Source organism: Peromyscus leucopus, chromosome 1, assembly GCF_004664715.2.
Source record: "Peromyscus leucopus breed LL Stock chromosome 1, UCI_PerLeu_2.1, whole genome shotgun sequence".
Lineage (NCBI taxonomy): Eukaryota > Metazoa > Chordata > Mammalia > Rodentia > Cricetidae > Peromyscus > Peromyscus leucopus.
In genome coordinates, this window is record NC_051063.1 from 121,927,106 (window position 1) to 121,952,112 (window position 25,007).

The 25,007-nt window shown below is 41.9% G+C and overlaps 1 protein-coding gene across 3 annotated transcripts in view; it reads right to left on the minus strand.

Annotated features, from left to right (window-relative positions):
- The window catches only part of Adamtsl3 (ADAMTS like 3), a 294,249-nt gene that overhangs the window by 50,411 nt on the left and 218,831 nt on the right, over positions 1-25,007 (minus strand). For all 3 annotated transcript variants that reach the window (XR_005089681.1, XM_028873809.2, XM_028873810.2), the window contains exons 18-20: positions 14,356-14,548; positions 14,069-14,248; positions 3,958-4,111 (exon numbers count right to left, since the gene is read on the minus strand). Coding sequence is in view for 2 of the 3 variants with exons in the window: in XM_028873809.2 (XP_028729642.1) it covers positions 3,958-4,111; positions 14,069-14,248; positions 14,356-14,548 (527 nt within the window). In the remaining variant the exon portion in view is untranslated. The remainder of the gene's footprint in view (positions 1-3,957; positions 4,112-14,068; positions 14,249-14,355; positions 14,549-25,007) is intronic.

Genomic DNA, 25,007 nt, shown 5'->3' on the forward strand with positions numbered 1-25,007 from the left:
ATCATCTACCCTACAGCATGGTCAGGGATGGATGGCATCTTTTTGGATGGGCTTCTGGGCTTCTACCTCTCCCACTATTTCAGAGTATGAGGTACCACATCTTTGGCTTTTATAAACATTGAAACCCTTTCTTCTATATGTCTTCCTTCTGGGTCTTTGAGCCAGCCTGACATAAAGGCCAACTCCAGGTGCCAGGACATGTACAGCACATGCTTCAGTACTTCCACACCTGCCCTTTCTTCTCTATTTGTATTCTTGCCATTGCTCTAAGCCTGGGAAGCATGCCCGATTTCTGCCTCATGCCATCCTGGCTGCAATTTACACTTGGTTCCTCTTGCCACTCCTTAATGGGCTTTGGCCATGCCCCAATCCTTAAAGCCTTCCTATTTCCCTGCTGGAACCGTCTTAGACTCTGGACCTCAGTCTGGCCATTTGGCTGGTACTGGTTCCCTCTCCTTCCATTAGGCATGGCAATCCAGCAAGACAAGCTCATCTGAATCTATGTCAAGAATTTGAAGAGTTAGTTTCTGGATGTACTTTAGGCTTCTTTGAGGGCTACTGACCAGAGGCCACAGGAATGCTGTGGGTGGGACTTGCTAAATGAGTTAAGATGCCCTTGAGACCCCATAACCATGGTATGGCCCAAATCAGCCTGAAAGAATAGCTCCCACTTACTTGCTTCTGTTTTACTATTAACCAACTCCAGCCTGGCTTCTGTTCCTATCACCACACTAATATTCTCAGGAAAAGGCCACCAATGACCCCTAGTGATAAATCCATCACCTTCAAATTCTTACCTATATACTTCTTTCCCTAATAAGATCTGCTCAGTTGTGTTTCTGTCTGAAAGGTGACTGACATTGGGTGTGAGGAACTCACTTGAGTTCAGAGGCTGGGCCCTGCCAGTGTCTCACCATGTGACACAGGCAAACTATGATAGTCGTCTCCTTCTTAAAGGACTAGTGGCCGAAGCTGCCTCACAAGGTTCACGAGTGACTGCCTAAAAGTCTACAAACAGGGCTAGGCACAAACTGCAAACTCAGAAATGCTAGTCAAGGGTGTGGCTTGTCCTAAAGTGAAAAGAACATCAGCTGACAGGTATGACAGAGTGAAAATCTAAACTTTTAAAGGGCCAAGTCTGAGGAGGTGCCTTGCAGGGAATGTTTGCCCCTGAACAGCTGGAGTGCAATTAGACTATATGGAGTACTGCTGGCCTTCAGGGTGGCACAAGACATCCTTCCTACCAGCCTCCAACTTCAATGCACCCCAAAATAGCCAAGATTAAGAGCAAGAAAAAGCAAACCTCTCCAAGAACATGCATTTTACCTAAACCCAGGACACTGTTCAGTGCAGATATTCTAAAATGGTGTCTGATGAGAGGTCACAGCACAGTCAGGCTTGGCTTCTTTTGTCTATAGACTTCAATTATGGAGAGGTTAGGCTTATGTACGACCATATATTTTCCAGTTTTGGGAAGGAGCAGGGTGGATTTGAGGTGAAGGAGAGAGGAAAGTCAAAAGTACGTTGTGCTAATGCAGCCTTGCTGTTACCAATGGGTAAACAATGAGATCATTCGCAATGATGTGGCAGCATGGTCATGGGAAAACAGCTACTCTGAAGAATTTGTAGTGATTTCTTAGTAAACGGAGGTAGCCCACACTATCGCCCAGCTTATTTTAGACAGCATAAATATGCCTGTCTCACTGGCAGGGCCACATTATTTATTCTTAGAAATCCCAGTAACTCAAGCCAGGAAACAAAAAGCAGACAAGAACATCACTTGAAAGCAACACTAAGGTTAAAGATAAGCAGGGACTCTGGCAGTAGGTTTAAAGAAAGGCATACATCTGGCAACAGGGTTGGTTAAGTGGATGACCAGAAAAGCCAGTTAGGTAGCCTGAGTTCTAGTACAAGAGCAGAAGGTTAGGAAATAACAGGGTATGTGGAAGCTCAGTGAAACATTAAGCAAATAGGGCATAACAGCTGAAAGCCTGGGTGTCACCCAGCCATGGTGATGGCATGGAAGAATTGTGGAGGTTGGGGATGGGGATATTATGCATCAGAAAGGTCATCAATAAGGAACTTGGTTGTCCTGTGTATTGGCAACTGTTGGAAAGGAAGACAGGACCTGCTGGTGCATTCTATAGTAAAAGAGAAACTATCTTGAAGATCCCCATAGTGAACCTTGTAATGTCTAAGGAGAATGGCTGAAATGGCAAACACATGAGGGGAGAACCCAGCAACAGACACATGTTGGAGGATGCGAGAGTGTCCTGCTCATCACCTGGACCTCAGATGTAGTGCTTGAGTGTTCAGAGAGAGCTAATCACAGCATGACCAAGCAAGCACCATCAATCAGGGGTGATGACCTGAGACCAGACAGTGGCAGAACTGGAGGTCAGCTCAGGTGACTGGCTATTATTTTTATATGTTTCCTGTCGCTTTTATGGCCCACATGGTCAGCATGCTAGGGAATACAGTGGAGTAAAGAAAAATGCCTTGTTTTTCTTGTTATGTTTTCCTCCCCAATGATTGTGAAATTCTTCTCGCCCCTGAATGCCAGAATGATTTATAATCCCATCCTGTACATCACGTGTCTCAATGATCACAACAGAGCCCCACATAGTATTCTGTCTATTTTCAATGTGGCTGCTGGTGATGACATTAATTTCATTTTCCTCCAAGGCACTTTACAGCCTTGTCGCACTGATAGAAATCAGGTAGGCCAGTGACTAAAACAAACACCACCCTGTGCCATTCACCGCAGACATTCCTGATTTCCAAGAGGCTTTAAAACTTAGAGTCTCAGGCTTTTAGAATGTCAAGATTTTGAAAATATGTTCTCAAAGTCTTCCCAGAAAAAAAAAAAAATGTTAGTGTCCATGAATCAGCAGAGAGCAGCAGCTAAGAGCGTGGGCTCCAGAGTCAGACAGACAGACTTGTGGTCAAGGAGGCCGAAGGGTCCAATTGGCAGTCCTGGAGTCTCGGGTAAAACTCGGGTCTTGCCTCACTCTTGCATGCCTTGTCTCTACATGAGGACGCTGTCTGACTCTCAGCTTTGCTGGGGAGACGACATGAGACAGACACGCAAGGTGCTTTCCGTGGTGGGAGGTGATCAACAAACACCACGACTTTTCCACTGAACTTGACGCTTGGGTTGCTCTGTTTTGTGAATTTCTCCAGGAAATATAGTCAATAAACCAAGGACACACACACACACGTACACAGCAACAGCAAAATGATCATAGCTCATCCCTGCTTTGTCTTACGACAGGCCACAATGCACGCTGTTTTACACGTTAATGAAGACAATAAAAAGCAAAGCAGAGACGGGCCCCGAAGCTGTTATCTCAGGGTCCCCGCTCCCGTCTTTACACCTTTCTGCTGCCTGTTTGCAGCTGCTGCCACGGCAGTCCTGATCTCACTGGCTGTGCTCCTCTCACGTGATATATACACACGAATGTGTAGACACACATCCTCTTACACACGTGAGTATGCTTCATGCAGATTGCCTCTGAATAGACTGAAAGCATGCTGCTGACATCATAGCAAGCTTCGTGATTTATAACGAATTGGCGAGATACCCAATCTGCCATTGACTTAAAGCGAGCGTGTTTTTATGCCAACTGATTTTGACTCCTACAGAATAAAAACAGACATTAAAGTATGTTTTATCACATACTCAGCTCTTCTACTTTTAATAATGTGAGTACAGATACACTTCTGGCAAACTAAGCCAAGAAGCACTTCAGCTTAGTCCCAACAAGGTACGCTCATGAGCAGACATCCCTTAAAATGGACTTTCCTTAAAATTCTTCCTAGGTCTCCCCAGTTCTAACATTCACCGCTGAAAACAGGTTGGAGTTTTGCTTAGGTTGCTTCACCCCCAGACCTGAGCCAGGCTGAGGGATGCAATGGGAAAGGAAGATGTAAGCATGGCGGTGGCTGCTCACTTACTGCTGCACACAGGCATCTGGCAAGGTCTCACGAGGGGGAGTCCCGGAAGGCCCCTGCACAGCATCTCACCGAGGGGGACTCGCCGGCCTTTGGCAGTCAGCCTTTGACACACCTGCTTTCTTCTCTGGAATCCAACACCACAGGTGACAGAGCACTGCAAACAGAGTAGTAGTGCACGTCAAATGGAGCATGCGCAGGACAACGCACGGACGGAGCATGCGCAGGACAGCCCGCCAAGGGAGCAGTCTCCAAGGCTGATTTTCAGTACATAGAGAGCTTCTCATCTCAACTTCTCTCGCCTTTCCTCTCCTTTCCCTCTCTTCCTCCTCCTCCTCCTCCTTTTTCACTAATCCCTCCTTTCCTAATTTTCTTCCTTTCTTCAGCCCCTTCTTCCTGAGATTAGCAAATAACTGACAGTCATTTATTGTTGTAGAATTTATGATTTCATTTTTTGACATTAGAAGTGATACCTGATTTATTTGTGTGTGTGTGTGTGTGTATCTGTGTGTGTGTGTGTGTGTGTGTGTGCTTATGTGCACACATGAATGTGGGTGTGTGTGCATGTGCTTGTAGAGGTCCGAGGACAAGTGTTCTCCTCTACCTTATTTTTGAGACACTGTCTCTCACTGAGCCCAGGACTCACCAACTGACTAGACAGATTGGTCAGCAAGCCTGGGGATCCAACTGTCTTTACCTCCCCAATCCTGCCATGTAGGATTACAAATGTGTACCACCACATCTTCGTTTTTTGTTTTTTGTTTTTTGTTTTTTATGTGGGTGCTGGAGAGCTGACTCAGGTCTTCATGCTTGCATGGCACATACTGTAGTGACTGAGCCATCTCCTCAGCCCTCTAATGTGGTTATACTGTATGTTTCTACAGTAAAACAATGATAAGTGGAGAATGTCAAACAGATATGTGAAATTACTATTGCGCAGTCCTGTCCATAACAGCTACATAAATTAAGTAGTTAGCAATATATTTAACCAAAAGGTAAAAGATCTGCATGATGAAAACTATAAAACATTGATGGAAATAATTGAGATGGATACACAAAATCTGGAAAGAGACCCCATGATCAGAGATTAGGAGAATGGATGTTGTAAAATGTACTTATTACCCCAAGCAATCACATACCTAAAGCCATCCCCTTCAAAATGCCAATGATGCTCTTCATAGAACTATTTTAAAAAAAGGGACCCCGCCATACCATTGGTATATAAGAACATAAATTAATACCACCATTATAGGAAACAGTAGGGAAGTCCTCAAAAAAATTAAACTATAACTACCATGTGCTCTGGCCATCCCACCACTGGTTATTTATCCTAAGGACATGAAATCAGGATGCTGAAAAGGAACCTGCTTCCCATGCTTGTGTAGTTTATAGCAGCTGAAAGATGAAAGCATAAAAATCCATCACTGATAAGTGGATAAAGAGACTGTGATTTATATCAATACTTATTCAGACCTGAAAAATGGAATCCTGTCACCCGTGACAACATGGGTGAAACTGGAGGTCATTACGTTAAGCAAAATGAGCCAGCACACAATGACAAATACCAATATAAGAATTCTGTAGCCTGAAGAGTCAGGGCAGGGGGCAGGTGGAATGGGGAAGAGTTGATAAATAGGTGCTAAGTTACAGTGAGGTAGGAGCAGGAAGTTCTGGTGTGTTATGGTCCAGTAGGCTGATTATAAGTATCATTAATGGACTGCATATTTAACAAAACTAGGATTTTTTTTGTTTTTGCCAGAAAGAAATGGTATAGCTCTCATGTGATATACATTTGAGGAGATAGGCATGCTTACCTGCCTTGAACAGTCCCCCACACAGACAGACAGACAGACAATCACATACACACACACACACACACACACACACACACACACACACACACTTCATATTTAATGTATCAATGAACAAAATAAAATAGAAAACATGTATGGTTGAGTGTAATTTGAATGTCTCCCAAGATCCATATGTACAGATAGACATGGTTCTTACAGAGGTGCTAATGGGAAGAGCTGTACCTTTAAGGGGTGGGATCTAGAAGGAGGCTCTTAGGTCACTGGGAGTATGTCCTTAGAAGAGATTGTCAGACTCTTCCCACCTGTCCTCCCTGGCTCCTGAACTGAGATGTGGCCACTTACTCTTACTATTGCTGTCTGTCACACTCCCCAGGGATGAACCATGCAAGCCACAGTGCCTTTGAAGTTCCTCAATTTGTGAGCTACCGAAATCTTTCCCCTTCATGAATTAATTGCTTGGTGTATTACTGTACTGATACAAAGCTGACTAATACAGAAAAACTCCATTAAAGAATGACCCAAACTGCTATATACAAAATAACATTAATAATCATCTAAGGTAATGCAGTTTTAATTTAAAACTTTAATGGAATTTATTAAGTGTACTAGGAAAAAACTGAGTAAGATTACAGGATCTGTTGATGGTTTGGGTTTTTTTAAAAACCATAATTAATTTCAGAAGGAATACTCTGAAGTTATTACAGAAGATTAAAGAAACATGAAACTTGGATCATTATTTTAATGGCGTATTTGACTTAAGAGACTATCTAGGGCCTTTTGCTAAGCAAGGCAAGAAAATAAGCCCCTTCCATTCCTCTACCATGCCTTTCCAATTCCCAGTTAGCTTCCATTATGTCATCCATGCACTATCAATGGCTAGTTGACTTGTTTTAATTTTATATTTAAAGAATTTACCATTTACTTTCCTTTTTTTAAAAAAATGAAGGTGGGGCTGGAGAGATGGCTCAGAGGTGAAGAACACTGGCTGCTCTTCCAGAGGCCCTGAGTTCAATTCCCAGCACCCATATGATGGCTCACAACCATCTGTAATAAGATCTGGTGCCCTCTTCTGGTATGAAAGCAAACATTGCAAGCAGAACACTGTATACATAATTAATAAGTAAATCTTTTTTAAAAAAATGGAAGAAAAGTACTGGTATAATGGTCTTCTTTTAAAAAAAATGAAGGTGAATGAATGATCTTTTTGGTCCTCTGGGTTCATCACAAAGGCATATTAGATGGTTCTCTGACCTATTCCTGTTGCCTGTCCACTATGCAGAGAATATTCTGTCAACTTTCTGTCCCTCAAATCCTGCTCTGTTGTCCTCTTGTGTTGAATGCTCATGGCCAAATGTGGGACCCAATAGGGACTTCTGCTATTGCTCTACTAACCTTTTCTGCTCTTAGACCTATGGGCTCTTCAGCTAAGCTAGCACCTGGGCAGCTGTCCTCCACATTGTATTTAGTTAGCACATGATAGTCCATGATTTGCTCATAAACTTTTTTTTAAAAGGAAGTCAATGGTTCCACTTTATCTCAGTATGTTCCTGTTCCTTTAGTTTTGTTCTTCTCAACAAACACTGCTGAGGCATTATGCTTGCCTGCCTCCCATACCCATCAGTGCTCCTAAAGAGCAACATCCATCTTGCTTGGTGGCTCTTTTCCAAATCATTTCACACCATCTATTCCAGCCTGTGTATCACCTCTCTAATCACAATAACTAATTTTATTGTTATTGCTTGTGAAGCAACCTTTGGTTCTGTTTGGTTTTTATTTATTTTTTGAACTTCATTATGTTTTGTACAATTTTTATTGCATATACTTATTATTAATGCATATATAAAATGATTTTTATATACATAAAATTTCAAAATATAGACATCCCTTTTAGAGCTGAGTCCTCTAAAGTCTCTCATTCCCTGCACATTGTGCAGGTATGGGTCTCTGCGTTCGTTCCCATCTACTGCAAGAAGCAGCTTCTCTGATGAGGGTTGAGTGAGGCAGCGACCTATGGGTATAACAATGCATCGTTTTATTGCTATGTTCCTTTAGCAGAATAATAATAATAGCTGGATAATAGTTGTAGCCGGGCGGTGCTGGCGCACACCCTTAATCCCCGCACTCGGGAGGCAGAGGCAAGTGGATCTCTATGAGTTTGAGGCCAGCCTGGTCTACAGAGTGAGTTCCAGGAAAGCCAGGGCTAAACAGAGAAAGCCTGTCTCGAAAAAAGAAAGACAGAAAATAAAAAAGAATAATAGTAGTAGGTTTCTCCCTAAAGTCCATGACCTACCTAGTCCCAAGTTCTTGGCCACCTTAACCATGTCAAGTACAGGCTTCATCTCATAGAGTGGGCTTTAAATCCAAAGAAAAGTGGTTGGTTACTGTTGCTGGAGGGCTTCTTTCCAGGTTCCACCAAACCCCGCAGTCCCACAATCCACGTATAAAATAATCACTCAGACGCTTATAATATTTATAAACTGTATGGCCGTGGCAGGCTTCTTGCTAACTGTTCTTATATCTCAAATTAACCCATTTTTATAAATCTATACCTTGCCACATGGCTGGTGGCTTACCGGCATCTTTACATGCTGCTTCTCCTGGCGGTGGCTGCAATGTCTCTCCCTTCAGCCTTCCGCTTCCCAGAATTCTCCTCTCTCCTTGTCCCACCTACTTCCTGCCTGGCAACCTACTTCCTGCCTGGTCACTGGCCATCAGTGTTTTATTTATATAGAGCAATATCCACAGCAGGTTACTCTTGTAAGGTTTGTTCTGCTATTACGCCAATATAACTTGCTGGCACGTCTCTGTTGTAACGCACAGGGTTTGTGGTTGGGTGATATCGATGATTGCTTTTCTTCTTCAGCAGTATGCAAGGCATCTTCCAACACCACGAATGCTAGTCGGGAGGGGTAAAGCTTCCAGCTGGGTACCAGCTCAATCTCTTCATGTTCGATGACAGTCAGTTATGTCTTCAGCAGTAGGGCTTATCATCAGGTTATGGAGAATAACTAATAGCCTTGGCAACAACCTGTGATGCTTGGGGAGTAGGTCTATGAGACCCCTTTGGCATGAAGGTTTTATGTGGTGACATAACATGTCTAGTCAGCATTATATGGTGATTCCATTTGAATTGATTTCATATATGCATCAGATAGCATACACAAAATGAACTCCTTGGGGTTTTGTGGATTTTTTGTTTTTTAATTTGTTATTTTAAAGTTTGTTTTGAACTTGGGGAGAGTTGAGAGAGAAAGAACATGAAGTTAGGTGGGTAGGGAGGTGAGTAAGATCTGGGAAGAGTAGCGGGGGAAATAATATGTCCAAAATATATTGTATAAAAATTTTTAATGCAAAATAAGCCAACAACAATTCAAAATAGGCTTTATTTTTGTCCTTGTCTCATCTTAACAGTTCCTGTTGTTTTTCTGCCTCCTTCTATTCTCTTCTAATCACCATAAAAATGTCAGACCTCACGTTTCAGCCTTTTCCCCACTTCTTTGGAAATACAGAACCTGCTTGCCACTTTCTCTGGGGAGTACCTTGATCAGTTGCTTGTGTGCCCTGCTTTAGATGCTTTCCCTGCACCCTGAGTCTTTCTACTTCAAATTCTCATGGTAGCTTGGAGGCACAAATCCCACGCTGGTGCTCTGAAGGCATCCCTCTGCTGGTGAACAGAACAAACTGCGAGGATGATGAGCTAACACATTTCACGAGGCTTGTCTTCAAGACCCTATCATCAAATCAGTTGTTTCCTTTACCCACACCTCTGTTCCAATTGACAGCATCTGAATAATTGCTGGGACCAGGGAAGGAGGTTTTAAACTATGTGGTGCATTGTAACAATCCTGTTATTGCTGCCTCCATTTCTCCCTTCACCCCTCTTCACCTTTGGCATCCTTCCTCCATGAGGAGGCAAATAAATGTGGTTTCTCCTCCAGCTCCTGCTCACCCACAGTTCTGCAAGGACAGTTTCTGCTGTTTTCAGGGACAGCACCTGGTCCTCCACCCAACATCTCTCTAATCAAAGAACTCTGAACAGGCCTTTGAGGTTGTCCGAGCTTACTCCTGTGGAAATCTGTATCCCTCTTGGTGCTCAAGGAAATATTTGTCATCACTAAATGTTCCTTCTCACTTTGGTGCAGATTTTTATGGTGTGTGGCAAGTGCGTTTCATAACTTAGAGTTGGGGTTGCAGCCATTTCATTGTTCACTGAAGAGTGTCTCTTTTATATATTCTCTTTGTGGTGTGTTGTTGAATTCCAAAGGAGAGGAATGAAAATTTTAAATGCCATTATTTTCATGTTAGCAGAAAATAAACAACTAAAATTTCCATATAATAAATATAAACAACTTTTTATTAAATACCACCAAACCAATTTTGTTCATATAACACGGTGGTTAAAAAACTATCAAGCCAGGCAGCGGTGGCACACGCCTTTAATCCCAGCACTCAGGAGGCAGAGCCAGGTGGATCTCTGTGAGTTTGAGGCCAGCCTGGTCTACAGAGCAAGATCCCAGACAGGCACCAAAACTACACAGAGAAACCCTGTCTCAAAAAACCAAAATAGGAAAAAGGAAAAAAAAAACTATCAATCTTTTTCTGAGACATCTTTAATGATGGGGTTAAGTTTGACCTTCTCTTCATTTTGTATAGCAGGATCATTTGCAAGTCCTTTTTCTGGGTAGAAGACTTAGAGAATGTTCAGTACTATGGGAAAGGTGACATAATCCATTGTCACACACAGGGCCTCAACCTTGTGCTGAAACTTCTGTGATTTCATTCAAGATGTCTGACAGATTCCTAAGGAAGACCTTGTAGCAAGAAAGTGCCCTAAATTCTTGCATCTGGGCAAATATTTGTCTAAGTCTTTTCCATCTGAAGGTCAGTTGGGCAGGGTATAAAATCTGTCACTCACATTTTTATTCCTTTAGGATCTTAATTATGTTACTCTATTGTTTTCCAGTACAAAGTAGTATTGTTGGAATATCTGAGGCTAGTATCACCTTCTTTCTCTAATAAGCAGTGATCCTCTTGTCCAGGTGCAAAACCACTTCTTTATCTTTCAAATGCAGTCATTTTAGTAAGATGTGTTATGATAACGATCGTTTTTTCAGTGTTTGTCATTATACCAGGTTTCCCAGGTGTAGGGAGTATTCTTTCGATGGGCAATTTAAGTCTTTTGTTCTATTCTATTGTTAGATGATTCTCTTTCTTGGGACTTTGCATTTATTAGATTATTTTCTCTCTACCTTTTATATCTATCATTTTCACTTAAATCATTTTTTTGTTTGATTTTTGCATACCTCTGTAATTACATTATCTAAGTCTAGTCAGTTCTGAGTCCTTTCTAGTTTAGAATAAATTTTGAAAAACAAAACAAACTCACCCTTAGTTTTTCAATTCTTTCCTGTACCCTGTTAACTAACTTTTTGCAACACTCTTTTTATCATGTTCTATAGGTTTTATATTTTCATTTGTTTCTGTAGTTTTCTTAGTTTCTTTCAGCTCATTTTTTAGTATTAAGTTATATTTTCATGTGCTTCAAGGTCAAAGTTTTTATTATGCTGCTGTGCCACCGATACTATTACCTTGTAGTGATCTTTGCAGTGTGCTGATGTTCCCATATAAATTAATGGTTAGCTCTCTGTGCTTTTAGAGAACAGGAGTGTAAGATAGTAGAGTATTTCAGAATATTTATCACCTTCATGGTGAGAACTCCCTCTTCTGCTTCCTGGTGCTAAAGTGTAGTCTATAATTTAGTCACAGTTTTGAGGTTTGTGTCCCTGGACGCTATCAAGGAAATGAACATTCTCTTCTCCCTCATCCCATGTCACCCTCCTTTCTGTGAGTTTCCAGCACATTCCCTGAGGGTCTGTGGGAGGCCTGCATGGTCATTCTTTACTCACACCCTTCTTGTGGGCTCATTGATTGGCCTCCACTCACTTTATTCAGAATTCTAATCAGAGTGGGGTCACTCCTTTGTCTGGGTACGTGTTGTTGGTTTCCCTGTCCAGTGGCTCATAGCCCTGCTTTTTCTCTTCCTTCTCAGCATCTAGTTTGTGGTTTTTGCTGTTGTGTCTGGTTTGATCTTTGCCCCTGTGTCACTTACATGACAATTACCTGTGTCCCTTTCCCTTTGCAATCCTAATTGTTTTATTTTTATTTCATGGTCTTTTTTTTTAAATGAGGGATTAGAGGATATTAGACAATAGTGCTGCTGCCATAATTTTCCTTCTTTGAAAACCTATTAATGATTTAAAAGGAGCTATTGACAAAATACATTTAGATGTGATGGCATCTGTCATCTTTGACTGCAACTACCACTTACAGGTTGATGAGTCCTACATTCACAACTTTGGCACAAATCTCACCTAGGCTGCAATTCTTTATCAAGACCTAGACAGACCCTCAAGCTGTTTGTGTTTCAAAATGAAATCCATTTTCTTTTCCTCTTACATCACCTTCTGAATATGTTTTTCTTTCTCTAGCTAACTTTATAATCAGTGCCACACTATCCATTAACTTCCTAGGACAGAGCTATAAAACTTGCCTCTTTTTTGCTCATTCACTGTCAAGTTAATGTCAAATGTGTCTGTTACATTCCCCAAGTCTCTTTCAAAAACTGTACTTAAAACATTTTTATTAATTTGTTGACAATCTCATACAAAGTATTGTGATCACATTCACACTTAATCCTCCCATTAATGCCTCCTAGCTCCAGAGGACAATTTGTAAGACTGCCATTTAGTATTTCACTTGACTTGAGGTGTTTACATAGACATTTCCAGTTGTGCTACTTTTAAGTGTGTGTGCACAAGGTATTCAAGGAATTATCTAAGTGGATCATTTATTATCAACAAGAAAAACACTGTCTATTACTTTCTACACTGATAGTTTCATTATCTGCCAGTCATCTGAATCCAACCTCTACTTTCTATGGCTTCTCTGTCTCCCATGTCTTCTTGCCTTAACACATGATCCAGGCTGCCAGTTTGTCTTAGCTTCTGAATATTCAAATGTTTCTGCCATACTTTTGAGGATGCTGGGGATACACAAGAATAACCTAAATCTTCTCCCATCTGGTTACATCCTTGGCTTTCCATCTCACCTCCCACCGCTTCCATCATGAGTCCTGTTCTCACGTCCCAGGAGACTCATAAACTCAAAAGTCACACACTGTCTGGAATACCCTTTGATCTCATTACCACAGAGATTGCCCTCATTTCTTCAAACTAAATATTAAAACCACATCCTCTAAAACCTTTCCCAGTACTGAGGAAGGAACAGAGGTTTCCACACTTACCATAGTTATGCACGTATGGCACCTATGTTGGGTTCCCCCTACATGAATATGAGTCTTATTTCATCTACCTGCCTTCTTAGAGTGTGAATTCATTTAAAACTGTGTTCTTGGTGTCTCTGATTCCTGGTGCCTCTAGCAATCAGTACAGTAGTGTTCAGTAAATGTCCGTTGTTTAAGTGACCAAGCATGTAAGGCTATGAAATAGGACTATTGAATTTAGAATGAGCAATTGTAAGTTAATACTTGTCATATTATAAATAGTTAATAACATGTGGGGTCAATGACAGCCTATCCAATGGATAACACTGATAGAATGATCTGAATCCAGAATCATCTATTTCCTTAACTCCACCAAATACCAATTATAAAGGTAAAGATTAAAAATGCAAAAGAAATACCCAACCAAGTTTCTTGGACTTTGTAATAAAGAATCAAGAAGTTGGGGGCAGGGTGAGAGACTCCCAGTGGTTAAGAGGGCATACTGCTCTTGCTGAGGACCCAAGTTCCATTCCTAGCACCCATGTTAGGTGGTTCACTGATGCCTGTAACTCCAGTCCAGAGGTATCTGACACCTCTGGCTCTGTAGACACCTACACCTACACACACACACACACACACACACACACACACACACACACACACACAAGCTTAAAAATTTTTAAATATTTGGAAGTGTTTTGAAATAAAGAATCCAAAAATTGAAACATCTTGAGGGCAAGTCCACTTTAAGTTTAAGCTGAAGATTTCTTCTGTAAGATTGTGTGCATGTGAGGGACACAAACACACACGTGGAGAGACAGAGCACGTGAGTGAGCAAGAAGGAGAATGTGAGCAGGACATCTTTCATGTACTTACCAGGTTCGTGACTGGCTTCTGAGTGGCCATGACCTGGCTTTGTGCCAGCTTTTCACTAGTGCTGGTCGGAACCTCTTTGGGAAATATTTAGCAGCTGAGACAAAGGAGGAGCAGAGAGTAAAGGGTTAAGAATGTCTCTTACCTTTGACCAGTCTCCAGCAGTCAGCTGTGGAGGGCAGTCTGTCCTGGCACAGGACTTATGAGAAGATGCCTTGGGTCCTTGGCACAATTCATCCGACAAATTCAGAAAGCTTCCATCTGTTAACAGCTGTCGACAGGTGACTCTCCGGTTCTGGGTTCCCCCACCACATGTCCTGGAACACTAAGAAAAGAGACGGTGAAACCGTGGCCTCACTTTCTGTTCATGCACAGCAGGGCTCCCGCCACTGTCGTAAGCAGAACGGGACACGGGTTGCCAGGCTTCTGTACCTGCTGCCACTCTTCAACATGCCAGCTAGGAGGGCAATCAAACTGATTGCATGCTCGTAAGGCGTGAGGCTTTTCATCTCTGCACTCCTCCAGAGGGGCTGGGGATTCCTCAGGATGTAGGCAGTACACATCTCGGGTCTGGATTCCAACGCCGCAGGTAGCTGAGCAGGGTCCCCAAGAGCCCGTGTGCCATCTGTACAAAAAAAAAAAAAAAAAAAAAAAGCCAGGTGAGGAAAAGGCAAAAGCGACTGGGAAAAGGTGAAGCTTCAAATGAGGCAAAACATGACAAGCACAGGCCATCTCAAGCTCCTCTCTGGACCGCTAGAAAAGCAGTTCTCAACCTGTGGGTCGCGGCCCCCTTGGGAGTCGCATATCGGATATTTATGGTACAGTTCGTAACAGTAGCAAAATTAGTTATGAAGAACCAACAAAATGATGTTTTGATGGGGGGGGGTGTCCCCACAACATGAGGAACTGTAACAGCACTAGGAAGGTTGAGAACCACTGCTCCAGATTGGATTACTCTGTACAGGCTCCACACTGTGGCATCTCCCCAAATGTATGCAATTGAAACACAACCTTTAAAGGAAAGAAATGCCAGGCAGGCGGTTAGAGAGCTCACTTGTCTGGGAAGATCCGGAGTGACAGGGAGCAAAATGCTTCACCCGTCCTGCCCTGCCACCACCATTCATCAAAAATAAAACCTTGACGTGGTTTTCAGTCCTAAGGCCAAGACGATTTATAGAGGCACCAAAAGAGGTTTTAAATGCTTACAAACACATTTCAGGAAATCTTCAGGGCACCTGGATTCGTTATTTGTAATATCCTTGAGAAAAATTCCTTTCTGTTAGGACTGGATTTGCAGCATATATATAATGTGATTCCTTTCTAATAAGATCTTGGAAAAAAAATCAAGTTTCCTTGTGAAACAGCTGGGAAAATGAAAACTACAGCAGCTGCATTAAATTCATATTTCCAAGTCACTTCAGCGAAGACTCTTGCAGTGTACACCCCCACCCGGAGCTTACATGCCCTATTTCCAGAAGTGCTGGGGAATGCCATTTTAAAAAGTATTTGCCCATCTGATTAGTGAAATGTTGTATATTATGGCTGTTTTACTTGTGGACATTTGATTTTTAGGGAACATGAATTCTTAACTAGTTACCATGGAGCTACAGCAGGAGCAAACCATTTAAAATGCTTAAGATGTATGTTAAAAAATATGCTGGTGGTTCCAGGGTATTTTGTAAGGCAAAAAAGAAAAATAATGAACTTCATAAAGTGAAATAAAATCATATTTAGCAGCGAGGTACAAACCTATGATGCAGCAGCTAGTCATCAAATGCTAAAGTGGACATAAAGTAATTATGTACAGTGTGTGTGTGTGTGTGTGTGTGTGTGTGTGTGTGTGTGTGTGTGATTGTATTATTAAACCAAAAGCTTCTCATACAACCAGATAAGCATACAACCATTGAGGTCTGAGTAACAGCATTTCTGTTTTTTTTTTTTTTGTATTTTTCTGCCTTTTAATACATTTATTCGTCATATAGGCATTCATTATCAGAGAAGAACAAGTTCACTCAAAAAACATATATATTTAAATGTAACTTTTGACTTTCTCATTTCTCTTTTTCTGTAACAAACATGTTTACTTTTCCAGGGAAAAATGAAAAAAAAAAAAAAGCAGTAGTACTCGTGATACGATACAAAGAACAAACATTTTATTAATGAAAGGAAGTTTGCTAGTGCAGAACTAACAACCCAGGCTTAGCAGTAGAATAAGAAGCAGGTTGGAATGTCCATGTGTTAAAGGTTCAGTCCCCGGCTTGGCACTGCTCTCAGGTTGTGGAACCTCTAAGGGGTGGGGTCAGTGGGAAGCTTTAGGTCACTAGGGGCATGTCTTTGGGAGGGTAGACTCCAGGCCCTTTCCCTCTCTGTCTTTTGCCATGAGGTGCCTGGGCTTCTTCGACCAAATCCTCCCAGCATGATGCACTGAGCCTTTACAGGCACCTATGAGTAGAGTACCCCTTGGTGGGGACTGACACCTTCCAGACTGTTAATCAAATTAAAGGTCTCCCTTTATCAATCAGTTGCCTCTGGTATTTGTTAAAGTGTTGGAAAGTTTACTAACATAATGCGCATGTAACATGAACTGCTAGGTATAGGAAACAATTTAATGATTTATTTGAAAATATCTTTGAAATAGATTTCTAGAAAACAGCAAAATGTTTGTTCAAGGACAAGACTCTATTAGCTTACTTATCCATAGAATTCCTACAAAGTTTCAAGGCATATGTAATCCCATTTGATGTTTAGTTCTCCAAAGTAAAAAAACAGAATTGAAATATTTTAGTGGATATTATGAAGTTTGAAAAAATCTTGGGCACAAAGACTTACATAGAAAGAAAAGAATTTGACATTTGAATATATAGTCTAAGTCCTGCATAAAAGAAATATCTCAGTGAAGATATCTGTGTTCCACAAACACATGTTGAAGCACTGTCTTCCAATAGGATGAGGTTTGCGATGAGGCTTTTCAGAAGTCATTAGAGGGAGAATAGCCGTAGGGCACCTTTCTACCTACGGTCTGCAGACACAGGGAGAAATCAGGGTCCAAAGGCCAGGCAGAGAATGCTCTCCATAAGCCAGACCCTCCGGGCTTTTGCTTTTCACTTTCTAGCCAAGGGGAAAACAAAGTTCTAGTGTTTAAGTCACCCTCACAATGGTACTTTGTTCTCACAACCTGAGATCACTAATAGAGTAAGTTGTCTGACCAAACTAGAAGCAAATTAGACAAGACCTAAATATTTTGAAAGTATGCAGTAATCTTCTAAATTACCCATGAGCATGTATGAATTCACACAGAGAAAAATGTCTGGAAAATTATATATGAAAATATTAATAGAAGGAATTGTAGTTAGTGTTTTAAAATGCATATTAACAAAAAATAAAAAGTCAAAACTAGTAGGAGACACCTAAAACTGATTACAAGAAATTCAATAGCCTTAAACACATGCATGAAGAATAAAGATTGACTTTAATAATCTTAGTTTCTACTTCAAGAGGTTAAAAAAGCAATTAAAGTGAAATGTAGAAGAAAGGAGAGATCGATGATAGATAGATAGATAGATAGATAGATAGATAGATAGATAGATAGACAGACAGATAGGTAGAAGCACAGAAATAGTACAAATGAATAAGCTGGAAGATAAAAACATCTGTTTCTTAAAAGTCTAATCAAATTAACAAGTCTTTGAGAAAGTCTAAAGCAAAAGCACAAATCACTGATGTCAGGAATTTAAAAGACAATCTTGAAAAGTGAAGTCATTAAAATGAATGTAAGTTTATAATAAAAACAGTCAATAAATTTGAAAATTACAACCTCCTGCGTCAGTATTCCAAATGCTGGGTGAGATCCCAGATACACACCACCTTGGCATGATTGTCTGTTTTATGGTCGTCAAAAGGGGCCTTCCTTCTCACAAGAAAAGTCTATCCTTTCAGAGAAAAAACCAATACATCTCAGTTTATGGGATGGATAGTTAGTTTCCATCAAATATAATTTGCTTTTTCACTAAAGTAGATGCTGGCTTTGCATGGATTCTCCATTTTATTTCTAATCTTCATTTTGTCCTAGGGCTTATCAACTTGATAGGCAAAAATCTATTAAGTCAAGAAGTCTATGTTGCTGGATTTGGCAACTGCATGCACCCACGCAAGCTCGAACTTTAACACTGGATTCCTATTCTAGATTCCACATTAGGTTTTTTTTTTTTTTTTCTTATCTCAGGCTTTCCTTTCCTTCTTACAAGCCTAGTCTATATTTCAAGTTGTTCTGCATACTTAAAGGGATTTTGTTTTGTTTTTGTAGCCCAGGCTGGCCTCAAACTCACAATCCTCTCCACTCAGTCTCCTAAGAGCTGCAATTACAAGTGTGAATCCTCATGGCCATCTCAGACCTGCACTGTAAAGTTCTGCCTCCGTGATGTCTCAGGGAATGGACAAATGTGAGCAAGGTCTTTGCCACGAGGCCACGGAATCCTCACTCCCGTTTGAAACTTCAAGGGCACAGTCTTTAGAGTTCATCTGACTCACAGTTTCAGTGGTTTGAGTTCATGGTCTTTGGCACTATTACTTCCGGGATGGTGGTAAGGGAGAGCATCAGGTCAGCAGGGGTACATGCATAGTAGAAGCTGCTTGCTCACAGTAGACAGGAAGCGATGAGTGCTACCATTTCTTCTGTAACTAATTTCGATTTCACTGACTTTTTGTTTCTAGTATTTTTATTGTTTCTTTGTTACACTCACCCATTCCTACTCCATTTCTGCCTATTTCTGTTTCACAATTTCTAGCTATCTCTATGGGTAATATTAATTAATTTCTATCTCCAAAGATGCTAATAGCCTCAGCCTTTTTCAGCTTTTGTGTGTGTTTTAATTTCACCTAGAGTAAGTTCATCTTCCAAATGACGAATCTGTTGACTATTTTCATTAGTATTAGATGTCTTTCTTCTTGTGCTTTGGAATTTGCACTTTCAGGTGCAATCTGAAGGAAGGAGAGAGTCTCTATTTCTCTTTCTCTCCCTCTCTCCTACCCTTCTCCCTCCCCTTCATTTTTTCCTTTCTCTATCAAGTAGGAACTGAACTCTCATTTGCTGTAACTACCTCAGAGCTTCTCGTCTGCAAAGAGGCTCTGTGGACCAGCTTTCCCGCCACATCCTACTCTACTCCTTTGCAAGCATGGACAGCTATCTTCATAGGTTTGCTGCTGGTAGACCGCTTTAATTTCCCCCCTTTATACCAGATCTATCAGTGCTCTGTATTTGGAGAAAACCATGAGACTCCAACGCTAGTTTAACTGGAAGCTTATCAATTAGACTATCATTGATCATATCTAAGTTTCTGTAGCCTTAGGCATGAGAAAAGTTATAAACTACACACATGCACACACACAATATTTTGTTGGCAATATGACTATAAATCTAATTGTTTTGGAAGTATCTGTTTCACTCTTAAAACGATTCAGCTTAAACTTGTAAACATTATTGGGAATGACTTCAGCCTAATTATCTTTAAAAAGTATGTAACTAGAAAAATCAGTTATAGCCCCAAGGGACAGGAGATGGAACTATTTCTTCCTGGAAGGGGGCAACAGTTTCTTATCATGTGTGTGTGCATGTGTATGATGTATATGTGTATATATTAATTCAAGAACTGAGTAAACAGTTGGTGTAAAAACACATCCCTCGTGCCTGCTGCTCCTATACTCCCTCCCATGAGGCCAGGACTCCTGATAGAGAAGGCTGTCTTCAGACTGGTGGGACCATTATGTAACCCTGCATGTTTCTACGAACGTCTGGCTCTCTCCTGGAAAGGCAAACTCTGCAAAATAGCAGCCATGCAACAGTTACAGGATAGGCCAGGGGGAGCAACTCACAAGAGCAAATAAGCACACAACATCCCCCTGGGAGACCCCAGGCCAATACATCAAGCGCATTTGCCTTAGGGTAAATACAGGTCTACTGACTGTCCACCCCAGTCTCAGTGGTAAGCTTCACCCTGGGGTGAGATTTCACTGCTATTGCCCTTGGAGTCGGTAAATATTTATATGGAAAATATTATGCAACCCCCTGTCCCTGTTATTCCTACACCACTGGTTTCTAGAACTTAAAACATTTTTGTAAACTTACCTTTATTTTGGCATGGAACCTTTGCCTCCCCTGGGTTTTCTCCAACATAACTCTCAATCTTTGAAAAGGTTATTAAAGTTGCAACTTTGAAACGAGGGACAATATTTCCTTTTGTATAAAAACAGACTCTTAGTTTTGCAGAGTGGCCAAAGCATATTGTCTGCTCCATTCTTTCCAGCTTGGAAGCTCTGTGGCATGAGTTGCTGAGGACGGGGAGGGTAAGAAAGAGCTCTGGCTATGGTGGGGAGGAAGGAAGGGACACTGTGCCTATGGGCTGCTAACCCAGCAAACTTCCCTCGGCAGCCGGCGAAAACATTTTCCAGATTTTGTCAAGTCTTGCTGGGGTTCGGTGGTCAAAGTAGGGGGGAAACTATAAACTAAACTCAAGCTGCTCTTACCTCCTGATGGTTCTGGCAAAGGCTGTCCTTCTTAGAACTTGTCCAAATCTGACCTTGTCACCCCACAGATAGTGTCCAGCTTTCAGTGGCTTGATTGAATGAGTTTTTCTCCTTGACCACAGGGAGAATGTGACACTCATTCGGCACATACTGTACTTTCTGAATTTGAATGTTCCTTTGGGCCAGCGAGTGGTCATCTGGTACTCTTGACGCTGAGTGGGGACTCTGAGTCCCCTGAGTCCCATGATCACAGAAAATGTGATTCAAGGGTTAGAATTGGGATCACAAAGAATTTTTATGTTACTATGAGTTGCATTATGATCCCCCCCAGAACGCTGAAATTACATCATTTCTACATCTTTAACTGAGAATTTACTTGCAAATAGTTTGGGCAGTTGGTTCAGTTAAGTTGGTCATTAGAGGGGGCCCTAGACAACCTGAGTGGTGTATTCTGGAAAGGAGAAATCTGGAGACAGACACACTGAGGAAAAGCGATACAAAAACCACAGGAAGAATGCTCTTCACAAGCCACAGAATGCTAGAGCCAGGAGCAAGGAGTGAGGACTGGAAGCGATTCTCCTTCCCAGCCCTCCTCAGAAGGACCCAGTGCTGCTGACTCTGTGGTTTTGGACTTTGTGTCTCCAGATCTGTGAGATGATAAATTTTGGTTCTCCCAGCCACTTAGTCTACTGTGCTTTGTTAAGGCTGCCTCAGGCATCTAACTCCATGCCAAATAAAGAACGCGGATTTAAGGGCCCAGGTAAAAGAAAGTCAACCAGAGGCTCCATATGAGAGAGTCACACTGTAGTCACCCTGCATGTTAGAAAGAGAAATCTCTCAAATCTTACCCCGATGCTCTTGCTGAAGACCCGAATTCAGTTCCCAATACCCTCATTGGCCCTTTTACAACTAACTACCAGCTGTAGGGGATCCGACTCTCTTCTGATCTCTGAGTACATATCTACACACACACACACACACACACACACACACACACACACACACACACACACACGAATCTTTTTAAACACAGTGAAGAATTTTGTCACTGTGCTGGGGCCTCCATCTACCCTGTGATAATGTAAATGGCTCTCATGGGATGTGCCCTCAGGCTGCAGAACCTTCTGGTTTACTCAGTTTTATTGGTGCCTGGTCTACTTTCCGACATCTTCCCTGTCAGTGTCCTGGAGAGTACAGAGCCCTGATTAAAAAAAAAAAAAAAACTAGCTTCCTGCCAATCTGGAATGACATTTGAGTCTAGAGAGAAGGTACCCCAGTATCATGGGTTGTCTTTTCTTCTTCCGACTCATCTCAGCCAATGGCCATGAGAACTGCACGCTTCCCCATTCTGCGATCACCACACACACTCTGCACAAATTCTAGACCATTTCTTTTATAGCCATCTTTCCAGGGAGAGAGGGCGTCGGCTCATGTAGAGGAAGGGGAGGGCTGGCAGCGAGGGCTGGAAACCGAGAGATCGGCTCCGCCAGGAGCAGCTTCCTCTTTGTGGTTTGGAAAAGGAAGAGTTTGGACTAGATAGTATTTAATGAGAAATCTCCATTCTTGCGTTTGACTTTATATCATGCGGTTTATTTACTGTGTGTTCTCGGGCAAGTTACCAACAACCTAAAAACCATAATTCTGTTCTCATATTCAGAAACCAGGGCTATTTTGTATTATATATTCATCACCACATTTCTAAATGGGTGTGAAGCTATTGACTAAAATAACAGAGGAATGCATGAGATAGCACAGGCCGTAGTAACAAGCTCATCCCTCTGCTTGATGCATTTAAAGTCCATAGAAGATTCTGTACGTGGTGAGGCCCTTAAGACTCCACTCCCGAGCGCTGGTGCACAGAGGAGCACAGTGTGGGAAGGAAATGCACTCTGAACATTTCTGGAAAACACTACAGAGATGGAATTATCTTTAGGGCTTCAGACACAGAAGCAGACTCAACTGCAGGCGTGAAGAATGACATTTGTCATTCTACTATGCACACCTTTTACTGTGGTCTGTACACAGTAAAAGGAATGGTGTCTCCATGGGCTCACAGAAAACCCCTGCTTTTCTAAAAATGCTGGATTGAGATTTCAGTATTAGAATGAGAAGAAAACTAAGAAACCTGGATAAGTTGATTGGTTCACTAAGGTTTCTCCACTTAGTACCAAGTATTATTATGAGCAGATTCTCCCAATTGGATTCACACCCCACACTACCCCAAATAAAGTCATCCTTTGTGCCTGCAGCAAGTATTCCAAGACAATCCCCTTCCCCAGAAGATACCAAAATCCATGATTTCCAAGTACCTTACATAAAATGATGACTTTTGTGTATACCTACACACCCTCTGATATACCCTAGGTTATAATGTGAATGCTGTGTAAAGAGTCGCTATAGTATACTACTTGGGGAATAGTAATGAAAAATAATGAGCCTGGTGTTTTTGTTTGCTTTTGGTTGCTATGATAAACACTGTGGCCAAAAAGCAACTTGGGGAGGCAAGGGTTTATTTCATTTTAACACTTCTGTAGTTCCCTCATAAACACTTCCCTCATAAAGGGAAGCCAGGACAGGAACTCAAAACAGGAATCTGGAATCATAAACTGAAGTAAAGACTATGGAGGAATACTGCTTACTCACTGGCTTGCTTCCAAGCTCATGATCAGCTACCAACTTCATATAAAGCCGAGGCTCACCTGCCTAGTGCTGCCCACAGTACACTGGACCTTCCTACATCAATCAGCAGCTGAGAAAATGCTCCACAGATTTGCTTACAGCTAACCTGATAGAGGCAACTCCTCAACTGATTCCCCCTTTCCTAAGTGGCTCTAGTTGATGACCAAGATTAGTTCCACAGTTGAATACGTTTGAGACAGAAAAAGACAAACAAACGATTTTTCACAGTTCTAGAGATCAACCATAAGGCCTTATATATGTTAAGCCCTTACATAGCCCTCTATACTGAGTTATACTCCTGGACCATTAAAATAACACTTTTGTTCATGATTGGTTTGAATGTGCAATTGTTGAACATGAAGTGCTGACTGTGCTTGATTCTCAGGGAGAGCTCTGGATGCAGCTAACAAAGTGGGTGACCTGCTTGGCAGTGAGAACACACTTTCCCTCCCATTTATATTGCCTATTCTGTAATGCATTTCTAGTGCGGATTACCCTGAAATGCAGTCACCAAGATGTGAACGCGAGGCAAGGGGAAGAGACTTCTCTGTGCTGTTTCTGGGCCTTGACTTTTATTGCATTATCCCATCTGAGTCCAGAAAAATTGCTCTGAGAGCAGCTAAGACATTCCTAGTATTTATGACAGATACCAACAAAGTCAGAAACACAGAAATGGACAAAAACCACTGTGTCATCTCACTGCGGGTAAGGTTTTACCAAGCATCAGGCAAATCTGAGCTGGCCTCCTCCTGAGACACTCCAGGTTAGAGGTCAAGGCTCGTGAAGGAAGGATGCCCATCTCCAGTCTGCAAAGGACCTGGTGACCAGAGTGGCCCAACCTCCTTGATCCTCATTCTTATGCCCTCAAGGCACGAGGGTCAACATCACAACCGATACATTTCACAGAAGCAGAATTGGAGCATAACTTGTTTCCTGAATGTTCATAAAACATACTTATGTTTTACTCAGGATGGCAGACAGGGGACACACTAACCTTCATCCATCACCTAGAGTTCTAGACATGGCAAAACCTGCCTTTACCAAGTGAAGGTGGCTTACCAGGTGGACCGCATAATCACTAAGACTCCAGCAGAGGTGGAGGGTATAATGGAACAGGCTCTCATTTTTTTTTTTTTTTTTTTGGCATCTAATTTTTATTAAAACAGAGGAGTGGTGGACATAAGGAAAAGAACAGCCAGAGCCAGTCTGGGAAAGGTCTGTGCGACAAACCAAAGATGCTGAGTTCTCATCATCTCTAACCAGCAACCCGCAGGGAGAGAGGATCCGGACAAGGGAGCCAATTCATTCTTAAGGGCAGTCTTTCAAATCAAAGAGACCATAGCCAATCAACCTCAGCTGTTCTGGGGGTCATGGCATTTCAAACTCCAACATCTGAGATCCAGGGCAAGATAGCACGGGAAGAGAATAGCCTATCGGTGTGAGTTTCAGGGGACAAGCAGACCACTGAATGACCCACAGATACAGACAGCAGGCCTGCTGTGGGCCCATGTGACCTCCCCCTCAGCTGCTGCGTCACCAGAGGGAGACGCTCCCCTGGGGAGACTAGGAAGAAAAAGGGAGCGCACTGGCTAGTTTTTATAATAGCAGGCCAGTTTGTGTCCACGGACGCTTGTTGCAAGTGAAAGTAAGGTTTAAGAGGAATTCTTCCTAGCTTAGTTGCCCTTGAATGTACCCCCAAAGAACCTGGGGCCACAGCATAACGAGCAGATGAGAGCTCTGAGCAGGCTCAGTTGATGTGCTTTGATGAGTTCGTGAGTCTCTATGCACAGTGAGTTTCTCTTTGAAAGCGGGCATTAAGGTTCTGACAGTATTTCTTTTTTTTTTTTTTTTTTTTGGTTTTTCGAGACAGGGTTTCTCTGTGTAGC